The 19056-nt window shown below is 39.6% G+C and overlaps 3 protein-coding genes across 4 annotated transcripts in view; all 3 read right to left on the bottom strand.

Moving 5' to 3' along the window:
- Positions 1 to 1699: 1699 nt before the first annotated feature.
- On the bottom strand, positions 1700 to 6166 carry stmnd1 (stathmin domain containing 1). Its single transcript, XM_067613055.1, has 5 exons — positions 5917 to 6166; positions 4367 to 4544; positions 4130 to 4278; positions 2904 to 3035; positions 1700 to 2772 (listed from the first exon to the last, which is right to left on the bottom strand). The coding sequence occupies exons 1-5, from the start codon at positions 5983 to 5985 to the stop codon at positions 2302 to 2304; spliced, it is 999 nt and encodes a 332-aa protein (XP_067469156.1). The 5' UTR covers positions 5986 to 6166; the 3' UTR covers positions 1700 to 2301.
- Positions 6167 to 7550: 1384 nt separating this feature from the next.
- Positions 7551 to 10926, bottom strand: LOC137198998 (tektin-2-like). The gene is made up of 9 exons (XM_067613054.1): positions 10832 to 10926; positions 10508 to 10676; positions 9803 to 9928; positions 9415 to 9620; positions 8940 to 9192; positions 8454 to 8561; positions 8171 to 8314; positions 7966 to 8045; positions 7551 to 7848 (listed from the first exon to the last, which is right to left on the bottom strand). The coding sequence occupies exons 1-9, from the start codon at positions 10834 to 10836 to the stop codon at positions 7644 to 7646; spliced, it is 1296 nt and encodes a 431-aa protein (XP_067469155.1). The 5' UTR covers positions 10837 to 10926; the 3' UTR covers positions 7551 to 7643.
- A 1147-nt stretch (positions 10927 to 12073) lies between these two features.
- The window catches only part of LOC137198997 (nuclear pore complex protein Nup153-like), an 8266-nt gene continuing 1283 nt past the window's right edge, over positions 12074 to 19056 (bottom strand). Inside the window, exons 2-6 of one of the 2 annotated variants that reach the window (XM_067613053.1) lie at positions 18661 to 18781; positions 15029 to 15655; positions 14374 to 14865; positions 12978 to 13131; positions 12074 to 12214 (exon numbers count right to left, since the gene is read on the bottom strand). In XM_067613053.1, the coding sequence (XP_067469154.1) occupies positions 12127 to 12214; positions 12978 to 13131; positions 14374 to 14865; positions 15029 to 15655; positions 18661 to 18781 (1482 nt within the window). In that variant the 3' untranslated portion in view covers positions 12074 to 12126. Of the gene's footprint in view, positions 12215 to 12951; positions 13132 to 14373; positions 14866 to 15028; positions 15656 to 18660; positions 18782 to 19056 lie in introns of both variants that reach the window. The other variant, XM_067613052.1, reaches the window with a different exon arrangement.

Here is a 19056-nt window from a genome sequence, read left to right as displayed (position 1 = left end):
ATCGCTGCCATACTTTGATCTATGGGCCTACATGGATTAGGCCTCTTACATAAACAGTGGGTCAAGGACTGGAAGCAGCCCAGGGACAGGACACATCACAGCAGCAACCGCGAGCAGATAGACAGGTGCAGCTTTGAGGCTCCACTGGATGGGATCTGCCTTCACTTGTGTGTGTGTGTGTGTGTGTGTGTGTGTTGGGGGGGGGTTGACAGAGTTTTGGCAAGTTTCTGTGTCTATGGAAACAGCCATATGGCGTGATTGTACCCTGAGTTAAAAGTGCAGTGAAACTTTTTTTTTGTCCAGCGACATTTTAAAGTCTTGTTGCCTCATTAGAAAAGTCATAAGCACATGGGTTCCAGTGTTTGTGCTGTTGTTATGCATTTTCAACTTGTTTGGGTCCTTGGAACAGAAAGGTTTAGCTGAATCGACCCTAACTATTATATAAAAAAAGAGTATACTGATCACATCTGACTATTTGAATCAACTGATAAGCAGTAACTTGTGCGTCACAGAGTTACGCACAGTGATTATGAAGGGTAAAGGATCAGGTGAAGCAGTCAGACATCAATTCAATCAAGATTCTCTGAACATTAATGATTAAAATGACTCCTCCGCTCTGCTGGATGGATCCTCTTTTGATCAGCTAGCACGAGTAATTCACCTCCAGTAACGTGAGAGGGAACTCTGCTGTTAATTATTCATGGCAGCTCCGCTTCTGTGAGCTCTGTGTTCCTGCATGTGGCTGCTGGCCTACATACACCCCCCCACCACCACCACCACCACCACCCCACCCACCCACCCACCCACATGCACCAGGGTGAGTTGACAAATTTGCAGTGGGAACATGACTATGTGTCATTTTTGTCTCTGTGGAAAACTACTGTTTAATGTCACTCCATGCCAGTGAAGTCAGATGTGTGTCTACGGTATAAAGACATTTTTTGCCCATTTTAAGCCTCCATACTGTGTCATCCATTTAAATGTGAACTGCCACTGCAAGAACCTCTGATCACAAAGTAATGCAACCTGATCGAGCGTCTGTCTGTGGTGTCTCTGCTCACTTACTATTTTATTAATGCAGCCACACACCCTTTAAAGTCAGAGTGGAGTCGTGAAAAAAGGGGGACTATATCGAGTTTCTGTGGCTCAACAATGGGGGTCCGGTCAGGTTGCGTCCTCTTGTTGTCTTTGTTAATGTGCATCATGTCGACTCGTCTGAATCATCTTATAGTTTTACAATAAAGGCTGTGGTCCCATTTAAAGCTTGATTCATGTTTTTTTTCACCAATCAACTTTTGAAATAGTCAATTTAAGACAATTTAAATGACTGAAATATCACGTGTGCAGATTTTAATCAGTAATCATCACCGGCTGTTTGTAATTTAATTCAAACAAAAGTTTTCATAAACATCAATCACATCTGTGGGGACCTTTTTTCACTTTAATCAAGACAAAGGCTGGAGAGCTGAAACTGTAACCATTTGGCCCGAGCACACACCTGTCAGACAGAGAAAAGCTGCGGGTCAAAGGTCACTGAAACAGCTGAATACCCACAGCACAGTCACACCAAGGTCGCCCTCAACGACCTCTTGCCGTCTCTCAGAGACAAACAAAATCTAAAAGTCGATTTTTTTTTCTTGACATTAAGCCAACTTAATAAAGTTTTAGATTCTGACAGATCACTGAGCTGAACATCACGTTGGGAACAATGGAAACTTTATTGATCAATAAAACTTCACCTCACACATCTTTCCAGAACAAGGCACTTCCTCACGTGCTGACAAAACCTCTTGGTAGCTTATCTTAAAGATGAGGCGTGCTGACTTCAGGGAGCTGTAATACAACTTCAACCCACTGAAACAGCGCCATCTTATGTCTAATATAACAAATGCACCCTTCACAGGACTGAATAATATCATATTTTTTAACAATTTAATGTAAAACAAACATCTCATTAAAATCAATTTGGTGTGTTGGCAAGAACATTAAGTTTTAGTCATATTTATTAGAGCATTAACTGAGGTAAATTATATTGCATTGGAAAGAAAACCCTCATATTCCTTAGTGCTTATATCTGAGCTACAATATTGTTACGACAATTTATACACTTCCCTGCACTGGAAATGAGATTAAATTAGCCTCATTTTGATTGTAAGGCCAATCACAGCACAATATATACTGTATATATTTCTTTTACATCTTTCTTAAGTTTAAACAGGCCTCATGACTGTGCAAAAATAATCATTTTGGCTCCCTCCCTCACTCTCGTAGTGCTGATTCATGGCTCATTCATGGAATAATTTAAAATACCTCCTCTTTGTCTTCTGCATATTGAAAGCTGGAGTCGCTCTCCAGCTCCCCTGAGGCTGAGAGGAGCTGACCTGCCTTGAGCTCCTCCACCTGGGTCAACTCCTCCTCCTCCTCCTCCTCCTCATTTATCCTCTCTGCACCCCCCCTCCCTTCCCTGTTGGTATCTCCGCTCTCTGGTGCCTCATTCATCTCTTCTTTCTTGCCCGCTGTGTTCACTTCTTCTTTGGTTTCCCTGCCGTCACCTCCTGATTCTCTCACACACTCTCCTCCCTCGGCCGCCTCACGTATGATCCGGCTGTAAACCAGCGGACCTGGAGTCGGGTCAGGTGTGAGAGGTGACTGTAGAGGCTCCACGGGAGTGATGGTTGCGTCCTCGTCCACCTCAGTCCTGGAGTTGGGGGCGGGTCCACGAACACGGGCCGACTTGGTCCTCAAACGTGTCTTGAGCTCATCTTCCCTTAACTGCGAGAAAGTGGAGAGAGGGGATGAAAAAAAATGAGATAAACTCTGAGATAGTTCAGACAGAGAGAGGGCAGAGGTGTTGAGGTACACACACACACAAACACACACACACACATACACACACATTGTACCTTACGTCTCTCTTCAGCGAGCCTTATCTTCTCCTCAATCTCTTCTCTGCTGGGGAGATGTTGTGGTTTTTTGGCCTTTAGAGACTCCAGTCTGGCCGGAGGTCTTCGCCTGACCCCCTCCCTGTTATCCAGCTGACACACACACACACACACACACACACACACACACACACACACACACAGCAGAGGGAGACAGAGAACATTCAACATTACAGGTGAACGCACTTACACTAAAACTTACTTTATTATACTTTATAATATACTTAAAGGGCAACGCCACCTATTTTACACATCACAGTCTGCATATGTGAGAAAATTTGTATGAAGCCTTTGTGGCTCCAGAGGGAGCTAGGCCAAGTGAAGTGAGGTCAAAGTCATTTAAGTGCCAGGTTATGACAAGGAAGAAGAATGTGTGGAATAAAAACAGAGAATATCTCTGGTTCTGCTGCTATTCTTTTTTTTTTTTTTTTTTAAAAACTGACATTGTTACACGGTAGGAGTGCAGTGTTAAATCAGAGGAGTACTCTTGTAGGTGTAAACTCTAGACTCTAAACTTCTAGAACAGCGATTAGTGTTGCTGAGAAACACTTTTAAATGGCTGTCTGGATTGAGTCCCATGTTCAGTTTTTCCTGCATGTCACAGTGTCAAGTAATAGTGACAACTAAGTTATCATCAAGCTTACAACCATTATGAGTCATGTATACTGGGATTTTCTTTTCAACCTTCCAGTTCATACTTGGCCTACAAGGGTCTTTGGTAGCCAAAGAAATGTTTTTGCAAAATGGCAAAAAGTCACTGTTTCCTGCCTCTAAAATGTGACTATGTGGTGGTTTTTTTAAATTCTTCTATTATAGTGAACCTTTGACCATTTAGGATTATAAGACTGCTTTCTCTGCCCACGGCTTAAGTAATTAAATAGAGCTGCTAATACCAGATTTGCAAGTAAATATACCAAACTCATCAATCATCTAAGCCTCATAGGCTGTTCTGAAATCTGAGATGATGTTGATAGAGTCAATGAATACCATATTTTTCCTTGACATCAGGCATTTAACAACATGACTGTAAAAATGATTGAGATATTTCACAATATCATGAAAGTTATATCTCGTTTTGTATCTTAATATTTATATATTTTTTCCAGGTATCGCTGACCAGCGTGAAATAAGTAGAAAACTTGTAGAATGATGGTAGATGATCAGCATGTTGTGAACCAGGGACCCACCATGATGTTGTAGGCCTCTCCAGCCCCGCTGCCCCTCTCTGTGGTCTGGTCCACTGGAATGATGCCCTGGTTCAGCAGCTCCTCCAGGATCTCACTGGACTTCAGACGCTCCTGCATTGTGCTCTCCTGCTGCAGCAAGCCCGGGCTAGCTGCAGAGGGAGACAGACGCCATACAAACACTTACAAGTGTGAGTAATGGACTTTCTCTGCAGTGTGGGGCACATCAAACACACTCACCATCTTGTGTAACACTGTCTGCCTCGTTTTCCCTGACAAATGTCATTGGGAGGGGTTTTGTGGGCACTGCTCCAGGTAATGTGGGTAACTCTCTGTTCTCCATCACCACCCCGCTGTCTGTGGTGCACTTCGATACGGCAGAGTCTCCACGGCCACCGTGTTTACTACCTGTCTCGTCCTGAACGCACAGAGACACATTATAGAGGAGGAAAAGATGGCACAAGACAAATAAACACAGATCTTACTCTATGGTATCATAAACATGATGTTGTCATGGTTGCATCTGTGTGTTGACAGTGTCATGAACACAGTAGCCCAGAAACAGTAATAATGACACACTGAAGCTACAAAGTCTGAAAGCTTTGGCACAAAACTGCACATCAATAAATGAAACATAGAATTTTTTATTCCTCAATATGTAAAAATAATTTTTAATAAGTGTTTGTGACTTTGGAATTTTAGTTCTAAGCTATTCAGTGGTGGAAAGTAACCAAGTACAGTTTAATCAAGTATTGTGCTAAAGTACTATTAGAGATACTTATACTTAACCTGAGTATTTCCATTTTATGCTGCTTCATTTTTCTGAATTTCAGAATTTCATTTCACTGCATTAATCTGAAGTAAGGCTGACTTTACTATTACAATTAAAAAGGGGTTTAATGCATCAATAATAACACTAATAATTCAAAATTATCATATAGGCTATATGGGAATACAACAGTCTGCATAATGTTCACTCTCACTTTTGAAACTTTAAGTACATTTTGCTCATAATATTTCATGCACTCTTTTCAATGAAGGTTGAAATTTTGAGGTTCACCCCAAATATGGGAATAATTAATTGTAACATATCAAGACGGATTATACACATGGGGTCATCAGGGATTAAAACATCTACAAATTGACCGGATAACATGAAAACTATCCAGGAATTTTAAAAAATTATGGTCCTTCTAAGGTATCAATGAGATGGTTTTCATGTTTTCACCTTATAAACGCCTTAAACACTGCATATATTTCATTAAAATACATTCATATACGATAATTAATGAATTATCCCCTTAAATTCAATTTTAAAATACTATATAGAAAGATTAAAGAGGGTTTCATAGGCTACAGTAATGAGCACAAATACTCCTGCTGTACTTGAAGTACACTCTGCTCTTCTGTACTTCACTTCAGTAGGATTTTGAATGTTGAACTCACTCGTAATTTGGAGTATTTTTACTTTGTGATAATACTACTTTGATAAAGGTTTTTTAAAAAGGAAAAAACATTGTTACATGCACTATTTTGATATTAAACAACAAAAAATGGATGGAATAGAAGAACTAGAGGCAGAACGAGGAGCCAGCTGTCAGTATTTAAGTCTTCCTCCATCATATGACGGCACACAGATTTCAACCTAACAGTTACACTAACGGCTCTTCATGACACTTCAAATTCTGCTAAAAAATGTCACCTCTAGTTAACAATAATAAACTTCTTGGATATTGTTGTTGAAGATAAACCAGTTTAACTCCTTAGTTTTAGCTAGAAGTGGCCTCTACCTCGTCTCCATTCAACTCGTCGGGTCTCAGCGGTTGGATCACGGTGTCTGTTGAGCTGCTGCATCCCATCTTCTCAAAGCATCGGTGAGAAATACGTCCATAAAAGTCATAAATGTTTGGATTAATTACACTTTCGTGTGTTTTTTCGCTGGGTATTGACCTGTGTAACGTGTCATTCCTTCACACAGATAGACGGACAGACAACGGTCTCCACGGATACGGTGCGTTGCTAAGGGCCGTTGCTACAACAAATCTGACCCGGTTAAAGAGGTGACACCCGGAGACAAGATGAGGGTGTCAGGGTCACGGCAAAACTATTATTACATTGATCCACTTTATCAGTGTCGTTATTGACACTGACAGTCCAACTGATAGACCTCTTATCAGGTCTCAAAAAGGATCCAGCAGGATCCAGAATTTTAGAAATACTGAAATCATGAGTCCAACTCCTCACCCTCCACCCCCCAAAATCGACCAGACCAAAAAAATTCTACATAATTAACATTTTTAATGTTATTTTTCAGTTTATGATGGCATTTTATAAGTGATCTTGAATCAGGCTATAAAGTGTCCCACAGGTGACAGTGTGTCAGTTGACAGGTTAAAGCCATTTTCTTACTGTCATGAATAACTAGTGGGAAAATATTTATTTGTTTATTTGGCCTGAAAGTATTCAAATGTTAATATACTGAGTTGAAAAATACTGGAATAAGCTGCAGGGGCCAGTGGCCAACTCCCTAGAGGCCTCAGATTCACAGTGAGTCAGCTTTTTTTGTGATAATGTGATTAAAGGATATGTTCACATTTTTAAAAGTCTGACTTACAACAATACTCACATGCAGAAATGTACATTGTAAGTGTTATTGGTTGCTGTAATTGTTCATCCGGTCCACACTGGCAGGAAAGACATCCTGTCTTAAAGCAATTTCAGTGTAAATGATGAAGCACAAAATCCACAGTTATCATTTCCAACAGTTCTGTACATGCTGGGAATTGTATCTGGTGGTTTGGGCTGTTTTATGTAGAAACATATATATAAATATAAAAAAGAGAAAATACAGCCAACACAAGACAAAACAATAAAAATATGGCCTGGACAAGTAAAGTAACTCAACTTACCACACTGCTGGGTGTGTGATTTAACGTGATAAATGTTAGTGGGATGACAATTGGCTGCATTTTTTTCTATTGAAAAAGATTGTCATTCACTACTCTGATATGAGGTTTTGAAGCAACAGGGGACAACAAACAGAACACCAGAGAGACCACCATCAAAACTGTGTCTCCAAACTGCAGGTGCAATGGCCAAAAACGGCATTTTCTTCAGTAAGTCAGGACCAAATACCCCCAAAACTCATGACAATATGTGCCGAACACAGAAAAAAAAAAATCAATCAATCAATCATCAAAAAGCAACAGCAGTCACAAATTGAGGTGACAAACACTAACTGGCCTCTTTAGTCAATGTTTGCATTGGTCATTTAATTTTCCTTTGTCATTATTTTCTAAAATGTTGTGTTAAGTTCTGCATGTAGTCAATAGCACATGTACATTTTGTACTGTATGTATCTTTTAAAAAGTCCAACTGAAAACACTCAGAGGTTCAGTCCATATAAATTCTAGACACGCCAACATCATTTTGCTTTGAATTTATTCAGTTTTGCAACACCAGATGGAAAAGACTACAGGGCTGCCTTCAGTAAAGTGCTAATGCACTCTCCTAGGCTCTACTGTAAGTGGGCGACGAGGGTGCAGCAGCCTGCGGCTGTGCGGAGCTGAGGCTTGTTGGCGAGGACCACAGTGGTGTCAAGAGCAGGCAGGAAGCTCTGGTGCAGGTTCAGACACTTCTGCTGCACACCCAAGGCATGAGCATTTTTGGCCAGTTCATCTTCCACAACCTTCAGGCGCCTGCATTTGAGCTCCGTGTCCTGCCTAATGAGGTTAAACATTAAAATAAGCACATTCAGGAAGAAGATAGTCAAAATATTTAAATGCAGGACAGGAGGTGACAGGCTGCAGAGAGGTGAAACTGTGAATGGACAGACTTACAGAATGCGCTTCAACACTGGTTGAAGTCCAGCTACCATCTTTGCCAGGTCGTGTTTCTCCAGTGTGAGGCTGATGTAGGGCTGGGGGAGGAACAGAAAAAGAGGTTAAAGCCATTATGTTTCCATGGTGACAACAACAGAGATGAATGACATTTAAGGCTTTATGTGGCTCTGACTGTAACCACATCATATCTTAACTATCCCACCTGGTCCACACAGAGCTCTCGTCTTGGCCTCTGGTTGAGGATGTCCAGGCGATGAGTGGTCTGGTGCAGCTTGGATTCACAGTTCCTGATCTGACCCGCCAGCTTCTGCGAGTCCTTGGTCAGATCCGAAATCTCATCCTTGACCTGGAATTTAGAGTAAAAATAATTTGTGAACATCAACAAACAATTATTTTGTGGATGGTCGACTAATGATTTAGAAAACAGAACATTCAAAACAAAGAGTCATCCAAATTGTGATGTAACTACAATCCTGTGGACTGACCCGCTTCCTCTCCCAGATCATCGTATCCTGGACTCTGCTCATGTTATTGATCTTCTTCCTCAGGGCGTCATCTGTGCTGCGGCGCTGGCGGTCTTGGGCATTTTTTAACTGTAATGGTCAGACATTAATGCAAAGATAAAAGAGAAATGAAATAAAGTTTGATCAATCTGTATAATACAGTAGTTATTGTTTTTGAAGTTATATGTTTTAATCATATTTTAGTTTTTTCTCTCAACCCCTCAAGGCTGCACTGGAAGTTACTGCATACATAATAAAAGGGGCATAGATTTTAAAGAACTGATAAAATGTTGATTAGACATAATGTTCATTAATGCAAAAACTAGAAAAATAAGGGTTAAAATAATGTATACACTCTTACTGACAGGAGCTTTATACAAAATGTACACAAACTTAATATTAAGCTTAAGCCTAGTCTTCAGGCAAGCTGTATCTATTTGTATGGAAGTATGGTCGGTGTTGTCTTACGTTGGCCAGTGTGAACCGCAGGTTCCCCCTGAAGGAAGAAGACTCCTTGATCAGGCGCTCAGCCGCCACCTTCAGGTCCCTGCAGTGGGACAGCCACTTGTCATAGCTCACATGATTGGGCTTGTATTGACCAGCAGGCAGCCGGGAGCTCGGGGTGTTGCATTCATGGGCGATGCATTTGGTGGTGAGTTTGATGGCATCACGTTTATCTTGAAAATCAGCCAGCAGCTGAGAGCGAATATCCTTCAGAGAGCTGGCAGAAGTAGATTTTAGATCAAGTTAAAATGTACAAAATGTGGGAACATAATTTGCTCTTTTACCAGGAATTGCAGAGATCTATCCTTCAAATAACAATGAACATAATGTGGGCAGGAAGTACAGGAGAATGCTTTAAATTAAGGAGCGATTATAACTTTCAGCATCCTGAAATTAAAACAGAATAATTCAGAAATAAATCAGACTATGTCTGTCTGACCTCAGTTTGTTCAGCAGGATGCAGATCTGCTTCTGGAGCAGTTCTCTGATCTCATTGGTCAGCTGTTCTTCCTTCTTTAGCTCGGTCTGGACACGGTCCTGCAGCAGGAGTTCTGCGTTCAGACTGTTAATGAGCGCCACACAGTCGCCCATGAGCTGACTGTACAACTGCTTCTCCTGGAGACGGCTCTCAGCTGTGTCTTTCACCTGCACATGGGGAGCACATGAGAGCAGTGTTGGGGACAGAATTGATGTTTTAAATCAGAGAAGATACTGTTGAGCTTCTGCAGTTACTCTTAAACTCTCTTACAGTGTTCTCTTTCCTCCTTTTGCAGGTAACTTTCAAGTATTTAGGTGTATGTACAGTATGTGTGACAGCACATGTGTACCTGCTCCACAGCAGTGATCTCTCGGTCCACTTGGCTGATGCTCTCGGAGATCTGGGCCTGCCACTGGCTGACCTCGTTATGGCGAGAGCTGAGATGCCTCATGGTGCTACGAGTGGCCGAAGGGATCTACGTAAATAAAGACATTCACAATTAATTACATGTAAACACTGGATTGAATTACAGCCTCATAAATACACTGTATTCTCTTCAAATGTTTCTCACTTTGCAAAAGACTTACTGACTGTTTTGGTCACACAGACACAGGAATATGAGTCAATATATATAAAAAATATAATATATGAAGTAGAGCTGGGCAATATATTGATATTATATCAATATAATGTGATATGAGACCAGATATCATCTTAAGATTTTGGATATCGTAATATCGTGATATGGCATAAGTGTTGTCTTTTCCAGGTTTAAAGGCTGCATTACAGTAAAGTGATGTCATTTTCTGAACTTACCAGACTTTTCTAGCCATTCTATTATTTACCATTATCCACTTAGTCATTATATCCACATTACTGATGATTATTCATCAAAAATCTCATTGTGTAAATATTTTGTGAAAGCACCAATAATCATTCCTACAATAATACTGCAATGTCGATATTGAGGTGTTTGGTCAAAAATAAAATGACATTTGATTTTGTCTAATATGAAGTATAAAACACAGTGTTAGGATCAGCTAATGTTACTTACCCGTGAAATGTCATCACCCAGGGTGCAGACGAGCTCTTCATCAAGCTTCAGTGCTTTGTTCATCTGAAGCTGTGGTCTGCTGCCCACTAGGCTGGTGTTGTTTGACAGCGGAGGCAGAGTGAATCTGACCTCCGACCTCAGCTGGTCCTCTTTTAGTGCACGATGTTGCCTAACAGAGTGACAAAAGGTTTATAATGTAATTAAACTGATCTTGATTTCTTCCATGTGATTTTGTTTTGACTGGAATGCCGGTTTGTGAATGAGTTTAAATCCTTGTTTTTTAATAAAGACTGCATGAAAACAAAACTGAAGCGAGTTACTTACCACATTTTTGGTTATTTCAATGAAAGAACTTGAAAAACGTCGAATGACCAGCTGCTGAAACACTTGCTCTCAGTTCAAGTGACAGAATAAAACTGAGGTCTGTGTTAAACAGGGATTCATTTGTGGAATCTGTTCACTGTGACATCAGCGCCCGGAAGTTTGACAATCAGCTCATTTGCATAAATAAGAATTAAGAATCCTCACACATTCTCTATGGAAATACCAATATTTATCTATAAATACATATTTCATTACACCTTATCATGTATTAAATAACCATGTAGTAATCACAATATAACTACAAATAATAATTGTCATTCATCTACCTTAAAATTTACATAAAATCATAATTATTTGGGGGGTATTTTAGCTTTATTAAGACAGGAAGCAGTAGAGATGCATAGAGGAAGTGAGAGGGAGAGAGAGAGGGGTGTGACAATATTTAGCCTCAGATATATTTTGACACAGAGCATCAAACACTTGGTTATGAAGTGAATTTCTTTGCTTGTGTAAAGAGAACAAAATTGCCATTAAAACAAAGAGTACTGAAAGGTGAACCAAACATGCCTCATTTCTTAGCAGAAATAGATTCCTCACGCACCTCTGTTAAACCATAAGGTCCATAAGATTGCTGGACATTTTTTTTCTCTCCACAAATCACTAATTCTATATTATGATATCTGATTTTTGCCTCATGTATACAGTATGTGCCTCTGTCATTTTTTGTTTGTTTCCCTTTTTTTCTTTTCTTACTACTATTAAGTTTTACTATTTTATTGCCTGTTTGTATGCTTGTCTTGATATTTATATTTAACCTAACATTTATTGACCACCTGTTTGTGCAACTGTTCTGACCCTGTGTATGTTGGATGGTATATGTCTGAACCACAAGGCCTCCCCATAAGCAATACTCTTAAAAAGTAATTTTAAAAGTAATTCTATTACAAAAAGTCATGCCTAAAGTCTAGCAGACATTTGCCGGTGTTGAAAATATAGATATGACTGTCTTGCTTGTTTTTCATGTCGAGCAGGGGTCTTTGCTTGATTGTTGTTTCCTAAGTCAGCGTCATTGTTCAGTCAACAGTTTTTTTTCATGTGAAATTCCTGTGTAAATGGTCTCACGTTGACGTCTCTGGTCTACATGTGAAAGCCTCTGAAAACGTCAGCCCAGCCTACAAGTTGAAAACCTGCCCCAGTGTTTGTCAAGTTGAGACCTTCCAGGATTTATTTCAGCCTTCAGTGGGGATGTGGTTGAGTCGAAGGCAAGTCTACTTTCTAGTCAAGTCCACAGGGCTCTACTTTCTGCGTCGCACTGCTGTCTTGATCTTGTGTCCGGCAATCGTTTGCTGTCTAGCAGGAGAGGCTGTGAAGGATTTAGTTGACCTGGAAGAGCAAAGACATTATTAATCACAAACACTGCCATCAGTAACAACTGTCAAATGAGTGATTATTGGCTTATGGGTAATTATTAGTCAACATCAATTTTCACAGATGTTTAAGCATAATTAAAAAAAAAGCCAGGAATAGCTCACTAATACATTGAAAGGTGATATGGTGAAATGATCCTGAAGTACAATGACACATGTTGCACATAGGCTAATTATGGCTAAAAGAAAAATTACTAGTATGACAATGCTACAGTCCCATTTATTTGATTGGGCATGATTATTTTGGACAATTGCTAGTTTCTGAAAAACACAGGAAAATTTGACACTTTATTAAACATATCTAACAAAGAAACAACTACTGTGTTAAATTACTGGGGTCAAATATTTTTTGTCTAATTAACTGGTCTCCAAAAACTCGTTTTAAGAGCTTTAAAAACTTTTTAGGTAGCTGAGCATCAGTTACAGCAGTGAAGTGTTTTTGTTCATTCTCATTCTTTTACAGTGAGTTAAGATATAGATGCATATATATAAATCTATCAATTAAAAAGGAAATTCAAAAGGGTGAAGAACAACTTCAGAGCTTTTTAAAATCCAAACATGCATAAAGTGCTTTCTGTCACTGCAAATATCGAGTCAACATATTTCTACCCTGTGTCTTTTCTATGACTGGGCCTGAAGATGCTGGAACACATCAATGTTTTGGTGTGCACATATTAGTCAAAAAATACTTGCATGTAAACTGAGAAGGTGCAACATACCCAATAAGGAATGTATGGGGCTGTGGGAAGTTGAATCCACCTCCAGGTGTTCCTGCCTGGGGAGCAATGGAGGGATCTGTTCGGAAAGTAAGCACTCCTGAGCTGTTGTTCGAGGGTCTGACTCTGCTGGATCCTCCAAACTGAAATTCTCCTCCTGAGAAAAATATGGTAAATTTACATGTTAAATTTGGAAATAAAAAGAAGTAAAAATAGAATAAGACAAATGAAACTGGAGAGTAAAAGTTACAGTACAGTGTAAGATATGAACCCTCAAATTTGGTTTAATAAAAGGCAGTGGCAAACAGAAAAGTATTCAGCTGTGCTTTAAAAAAGCTGAGAGTTGCAGCAGACCTGCAGTTTTCTGTGAGTTTGTTCCAGATATGTGGAGCAAAAAAACTGAACACTGCTTCTCTATGTTTAGTTTTTACTCCAGGGACAGAAAGCAGACGTGCCCCAGATGACCTGAGAGGTCTAGATGGTTCATAATGTAGCAGCAGATCAGAAATGTATTTTGGCCCTAAACCATTCAGTTTATGTTTATCAACCAGTGCTTTATTAACCAACAGCAGTATTTTAAATTCAATTCTTTGACAGACATGAAGCCTGTGTAAAGATCTGAGAAGTGGAGTGATATGAACCAAATTCTTTTTCTTAGTGAGGACTCAAGCAGCAGCGTTCTGAATCAGCTGCAGCTGTCTGATCGATTTTTTTAGGGAGACCTGTGAAGACACCCTTACAGTAGTTGAGTCTGCTGAAGATAAATGCATGGACAAGTTTTTCCAAATCCTGATGAGACATAAAGTCCATTAATTCTTGATATATTCTTTATGTGATAGCAGGCTGACTTTGTAATTGTCTTAATGTGGCTGTTAAAATTCAGGTTTGAGTCCATGACTACACCAAGATTTCTGGCTTGGTTTGTGGTTTTTAACATTATCGATTGAAGCTGAGCCTGACTTTTAATTGTTCTTCCTTGGCTCCAAAACAATTACTTCAGTTTTATCTTTGTTAAATTGAAGAACATTTTTGTACATCGAATCTTTGATTTTTTCAGTGCACTTACTCAGTGCTTGTATTGGACCATAGTCCCCTGGTGATATGGTTATGTAAATTTGTGCATCATCTGCATAACTGTGGTAACACATTTTGTTGTTTTCAATAATCTGTGCCAGTGGGAGCATGTAGGTGTTGAACAGAAGAGGCCCCAGAATGGAGCCTCGGGGAACTCTGTAAACTCTGTCATTTTTGTCCACTCAGATGTGTAATTAACGACAGACACAAAGTAGTCCCTGATGTTGATTGATGTATACAAAAATGTGAGTAACATTTGGCTTTTGAAATCATTTACTATTAACATGCTTGTTGCAAAAACCTAAAGGTTTGTCATTTTTGTTACCTTTGGGCTCCACTTTAGCTCCAGGTTTGGCTGCATGACAGGCAACACACTGTACATCAGCAGCCTTATTCTGTAGAAGACAGACGTCACAATCCCAGGAACCCTCTTCCTTCTTGAATTTGTCACCCAACCCAAACACTGGAGCAGTGCTGTCTTTAGCGCTCATGCAGCAAACACACTTTGTATCCTCTGCCTTGTTCTGTATCATACATGTATGACATTCCCATGCACCTTCGGGTTTTTTGAACTTGTCTCCAAATCCAATAAACCCTGTAGTGATGGGGGCTGTGGGGTTGGATAGTGAGGGCTTAAGCCCTGTCCCAGGCTTGGCTGTTTCGCAGGCCACACACTTTACTTCATCAGGTTTGTTTAGAACAAGACATATATCACAATCCCAGGAACCCTCTTCCTTCTTGAATTTGTCACCCAAACCAAACACTGGAGCACTGCTGTCTGAAGAAGTGGCTCCATCTGAAGGTTCTGCTGATGCTCCTGTAGTGTTGATGAGATAAGAAAGATGCTTCACTACACGAAAAATAATTTTTAAGATAGATTTAGGCACTTAAACTATTAATAAATCTTTAATTAAAAAGGAGAACCCAACATTCAGCTGTTTGTACACTAGAAAATATTATCAAGGTTGTGCTCTTGTTACCTGGTTTAGCGCTCATGCAGGCCACACACTTTGTATCCTCTGCCTTGTTCTGCACCAAACAGATATCACATTCCCATGCACCTTCGGGTTTTTTGGACTTGTCTCCAAATCCAATAAACCCTGTAGTGATGGGGGCTGTGGGGTTGGATACAGTCTTAACAGCTGAGAAGGCAGAAGGAAGAGTCAGTGAGGGCTTAAGCCCTGTCCCAGGCTTGGCCGTTTTGCAGGCCACACACTTTACTGCATCAGGTTTGTTTAGAACAAGACATGTATCACAGTCCCAGGTTCCTGCAGGTTTGGAGAATATTGTGCCAAAACCTGTGGTGGACGTGCTGTTCGTGCTGCTGCTCTCCTGCCCAACTGAGGTGGCGGTGGGTTTACTGTCCCTGGATTTGGATGAGGAGGAACTGGGCTGGGGGTTCATGCAGCAAACGCACTTTGTGTCTGATGACTTGTTCTGCACCAAACAGACATCACAGCTATAACCTGCTGGCGCCTTAAACAAGTCACCAAAGCCCGTTGAAGAGGAGAGGGTGGAGGTGGTGGAGGGCACAGTGAATGACGTAGAGGTCTGCTGGGGAGCATCGTGGGGACTTGGGGAAGTTCGAGCAACAGGAGAGGCAAAGCCTGAAGAGACCAAGAGAGATTAAAACAATAAACTCCAGATTAAATCTTGAAAAAATGTAACGTCATGACATAAAAACATAAAACAGAATATATAGAGGATAATGACAATGGTGAGGTGTCTCCGTCTGTAGTGTGGGATGCGTGTAAGGCCGTGATGAGAGGGAAGCTAATAGCCAAATCAGCATATTTAAAAAAGATGAGACAGCTACAACTTGACACATTAAAATCAGATTTAAAAAGGCTAGAAAGAGAACATAAAGATAAATTGGAAGAGGACATATATCAGAAAATAAAAAGAAAGAGGGCAGAAATAAATTAGATTTACGCACAGGAGATCCAAAAAACCTGTTGTTTACAAAACAAAGATATTACGAAGTGGGGGGTGAGTCAACAAAATTGCTGGCATATAAACTGAAAAAACAGTAGGCAAAAAATAACATTTACAAAATAAGAGACCCGCATACAAGATCAACAGTGGACAAAACAGAGGAAATACAAAAATGCTTTGAAACTTATTATAAAAACCTATATGCTCAACCAAAAGCTAGCGATAAAACCCAGATGGATCAATTTTTGGAGAACTTAAATTTACCAAATGTAACAGAAGAGCAGAATGAGGCTTTAACTGTTGAAATTACAGAAGAGGAAGCAATCTCAAATCTTAAGGCCAACAAGTCCCCGGGTGCAGACGGATATACGGCAGAATGGTACAGAATACTTAAGCTAACATTAATCCCACCCATTTAACTGGGTGTTGAAGGAGGGGGAAATTCCTCACTCATGGAGAGAAGCCATCATCTCTGTAATTCTGAAGGAGGGAAAGGATGAGCAGGAATGCTCCAGTTATAGGCCTAGTAGCGTCCTCAACCAAGATTATAGATTGTTTACTGCCATTTTAGCATGACTATTAGAAAAAATTCTGCCGGAAATAATACATTTAGACCAGACGGGATTCATAAAACAAAGACAGACACAAAACAATATCAGGCGCACCCTACATGTTATGCAACATATAATCAAAAATAAAATAGAGACTAGAGGTAGTGGTGGGAATAGATGCGGAAAAAGCTTTTGATTCGGTGGGGTGGGACTTCCTATATAAAGTGCTGGAGCGGTTCAATTTTCATAAGACATTTATTAAAGTCATAAAGGCCCTGTATAATAAACCAACAGCTAGGATCAGGATTAATGGGAGTCTTTCAAAGTTTTTCACACTAGAACGAGGCTGTCGTCAAGGTTGCTCAGCGAGTCCTCTTCTCTTTGCTATATTGTTGGAACCTCTAAGCAATTGGATAAAACACAATGAAAATATTACAGGTGTAGATATAGGGGGAGGGGTACAAAAGATAGCTCTATTTGCAGATGACATATTAATGTATTTAACAAGCCCAGATACGTCCTTCCCTGCACTTATGACAACCCTCACAGATTATGGTCATTTATCAGGCTATAAAATAAATATACAAAAAACTATAGACTATAGACCAGGCCTATAGACCAGGCCAAGCGATTAGGGACAATTACAATATTAATTGGGAATCAAAATCATTAAAATATTTGGGAGTTAATCTACCTCAAGACTTAGGACAATTGAAGTCCATCAACTACGATCCATTGTTCAGTAGAATTAAATCAGATATTAACAGGTGGAACCTGATACCATACATGGGCATTACACAAAAAGTGGAAGTGATAAAAATTAACATACTGCCGAGGATTCTGTACCTGTTCCAGAGTTTACCAGTGGAGTTAAAAGAAGATGAATTTAGGGAATGGAATAAAATGATCTCTAGATACATTTGGCAGTGGAAAAGACCGAGGATCAGGTACAGAACGCTGCAGTTACCCAAAAACAAAGGAGAGTTAGGACTTCCATGCCTGAAGAGCTACTACCAAGCAGCACAAATAAAAACAATGTTGAATATATACAATCCTTACTACTCAGCGAGATGGAAAGAGATAGAGGCCGGCACAACAGATGGGGTCCCAATACAGGCTATAATAGGGGACAATAACCTGAGAAAGCACATTAGAGAAGGGACAAACCCATGGTTGGATATATCACTGAAGATCTAGTTCAATTCACGGAATCACGGAAAACGACTTGAAAACTCAAAGTAGATTATTAAGATGGATTGGGTTTGATTCTGAATTCATGCCAAATAGAATAAATAAGAGTTTTAAAAATTAGGAAAGGTGACCTACAATATTCTTGGAGCTCTTAAGAAAGAAGAAATTTAAAAGTTTGAGGTGTTATACTTGGGGATACTGGACGTAGATTTAACAAGATTTGGGGACAAATATATTTACAGAACAATGCTGATTGCAAGTAAAAAAGCGATTACCAGAAAGTGGTTGAAGAATGAGGTACCTAAGGTCGAGGACTGGGTTGAGGTAATGCACAATATATATGGGATGGAAAAGTTAACTTTCTCTGTGAGACTGGAGATGGACAGATTTGAAAGAATTTGGGAAAATTTGTTAGAGTACATAAAATCAATTAGATGAGACTTTATCTGAGATGTACATCATGGGAACAAAGACCCCTAGTTCATATTCCATTGCTACAGATGTTGAAAGGTTCTGTTTCTTTTCTTTTTATTTTATTCTATTTCACAATATCTGCAATATCGATGACATGGTAGAACACTGTTAATTCAACTGGCCATGAGGTATGGGAGATTGTGAATAACTGTCGTGCTCTGGACATGTGTATACGCATCCATGTATATATATAGCTATGTATAGCTATAGGTATATGAATAATATATTTTATATTTTATTTTATCCTACTTTTCCTCTTGATATGTAAGAGTAGGCACAGTTATTCTCTATCTGGATCCAAGGTAAAAGACTAAGGAAGACTGTCATGTTTAATTTAATAATATTGTAATATTGGGAATAGAGAAAAGTCATTGTGTACCAGTTGTAAGCAGAATGTATGTTTAAATAGTAAATAAAAAGAAAATTAAAAAAAACAAAACAAACATAAAACAGATTCTAACCAGGTGCTTTGAGAAGATCCAGCATGCTGCCCTGCTTCAGGGTCTTGGCTGGTTTAAAGGGTCCTTCAAAATCTTCTGTGCTTTTGCCTGACTTTGTTAAAGGTGTTAAAGTAAATCCAGCCTACAAAAAAGAAAATATAATAATTATCATCAGTATATAACAAGCATGAATGTCACTGTGAGCTTAATTTCAAGAGAGAAATGTGAACCATTACACATTTCTGTCACTTCTGGAACAGTTAAGACTGACAGCGACATGAGATAAGTCAATGTGGGATATCAATTTGAATGCATCCAGGGCTCTAAACTATTTTCCTCAGTGTCCCACAACTTCCACAAATTCTAATTTCAACTGTCCAAGACTTAACAACCATTGTCCCAAATTGAAGTTCTTTA

Source organism: Thunnus thynnus, chromosome 15, assembly GCF_963924715.1.
Source record: "Thunnus thynnus chromosome 15, fThuThy2.1, whole genome shotgun sequence".
Lineage (NCBI taxonomy): Eukaryota > Metazoa > Chordata > Actinopteri > Scombriformes > Scombridae > Thunnus > Thunnus thynnus.
This window is presented reverse-complemented; position numbering and strand designations above follow the sequence as displayed.

What these genes read in the sequence shown, in the direction of transcription:
- stmnd1 (XM_067613055.1), bottom strand. Translation starts at nt 5,985, where the DNA reads ATGGGATGCAGCAGCTCAACAGACACCGTGATCCAACCGCTGAGACCC. An exon ending in AGACAGTGTTACACAAGATG is followed by an intron (nt 4,279 to 4,366) that starts GTGAGTGTGTTT and finishes CTCCCTCTGCAG; the next exon opens with CTAGCCCGGGCTTGCTGCAG. An exon ending in GAGAGGCCTACAACATCATG is followed by an intron (nt 3,036 to 4,129) that starts GTGGGTCCCTGG and finishes TGTGTGTGTCAG; the next exon opens with CTGGATAACAGGGAGGGGGT.
- LOC137198998 (XM_067613054.1), bottom strand. An exon ending in ATCCTGCTGAACAAACTGAG is followed by an intron (nt 9,193 to 9,414) that starts GTCAGACAGACA and finishes TACTTCTGCCAG; the next exon opens with CTCTCTGAAGGATATTCGCT. An exon ending in GAGAGCTCTGTGTGGACCAG is followed by an intron (nt 8,046 to 8,170) that starts GTGGGATAGTTA and finishes TTCCTCCCCCAG; the next exon opens with CCCTACATCAGCCTCACACT.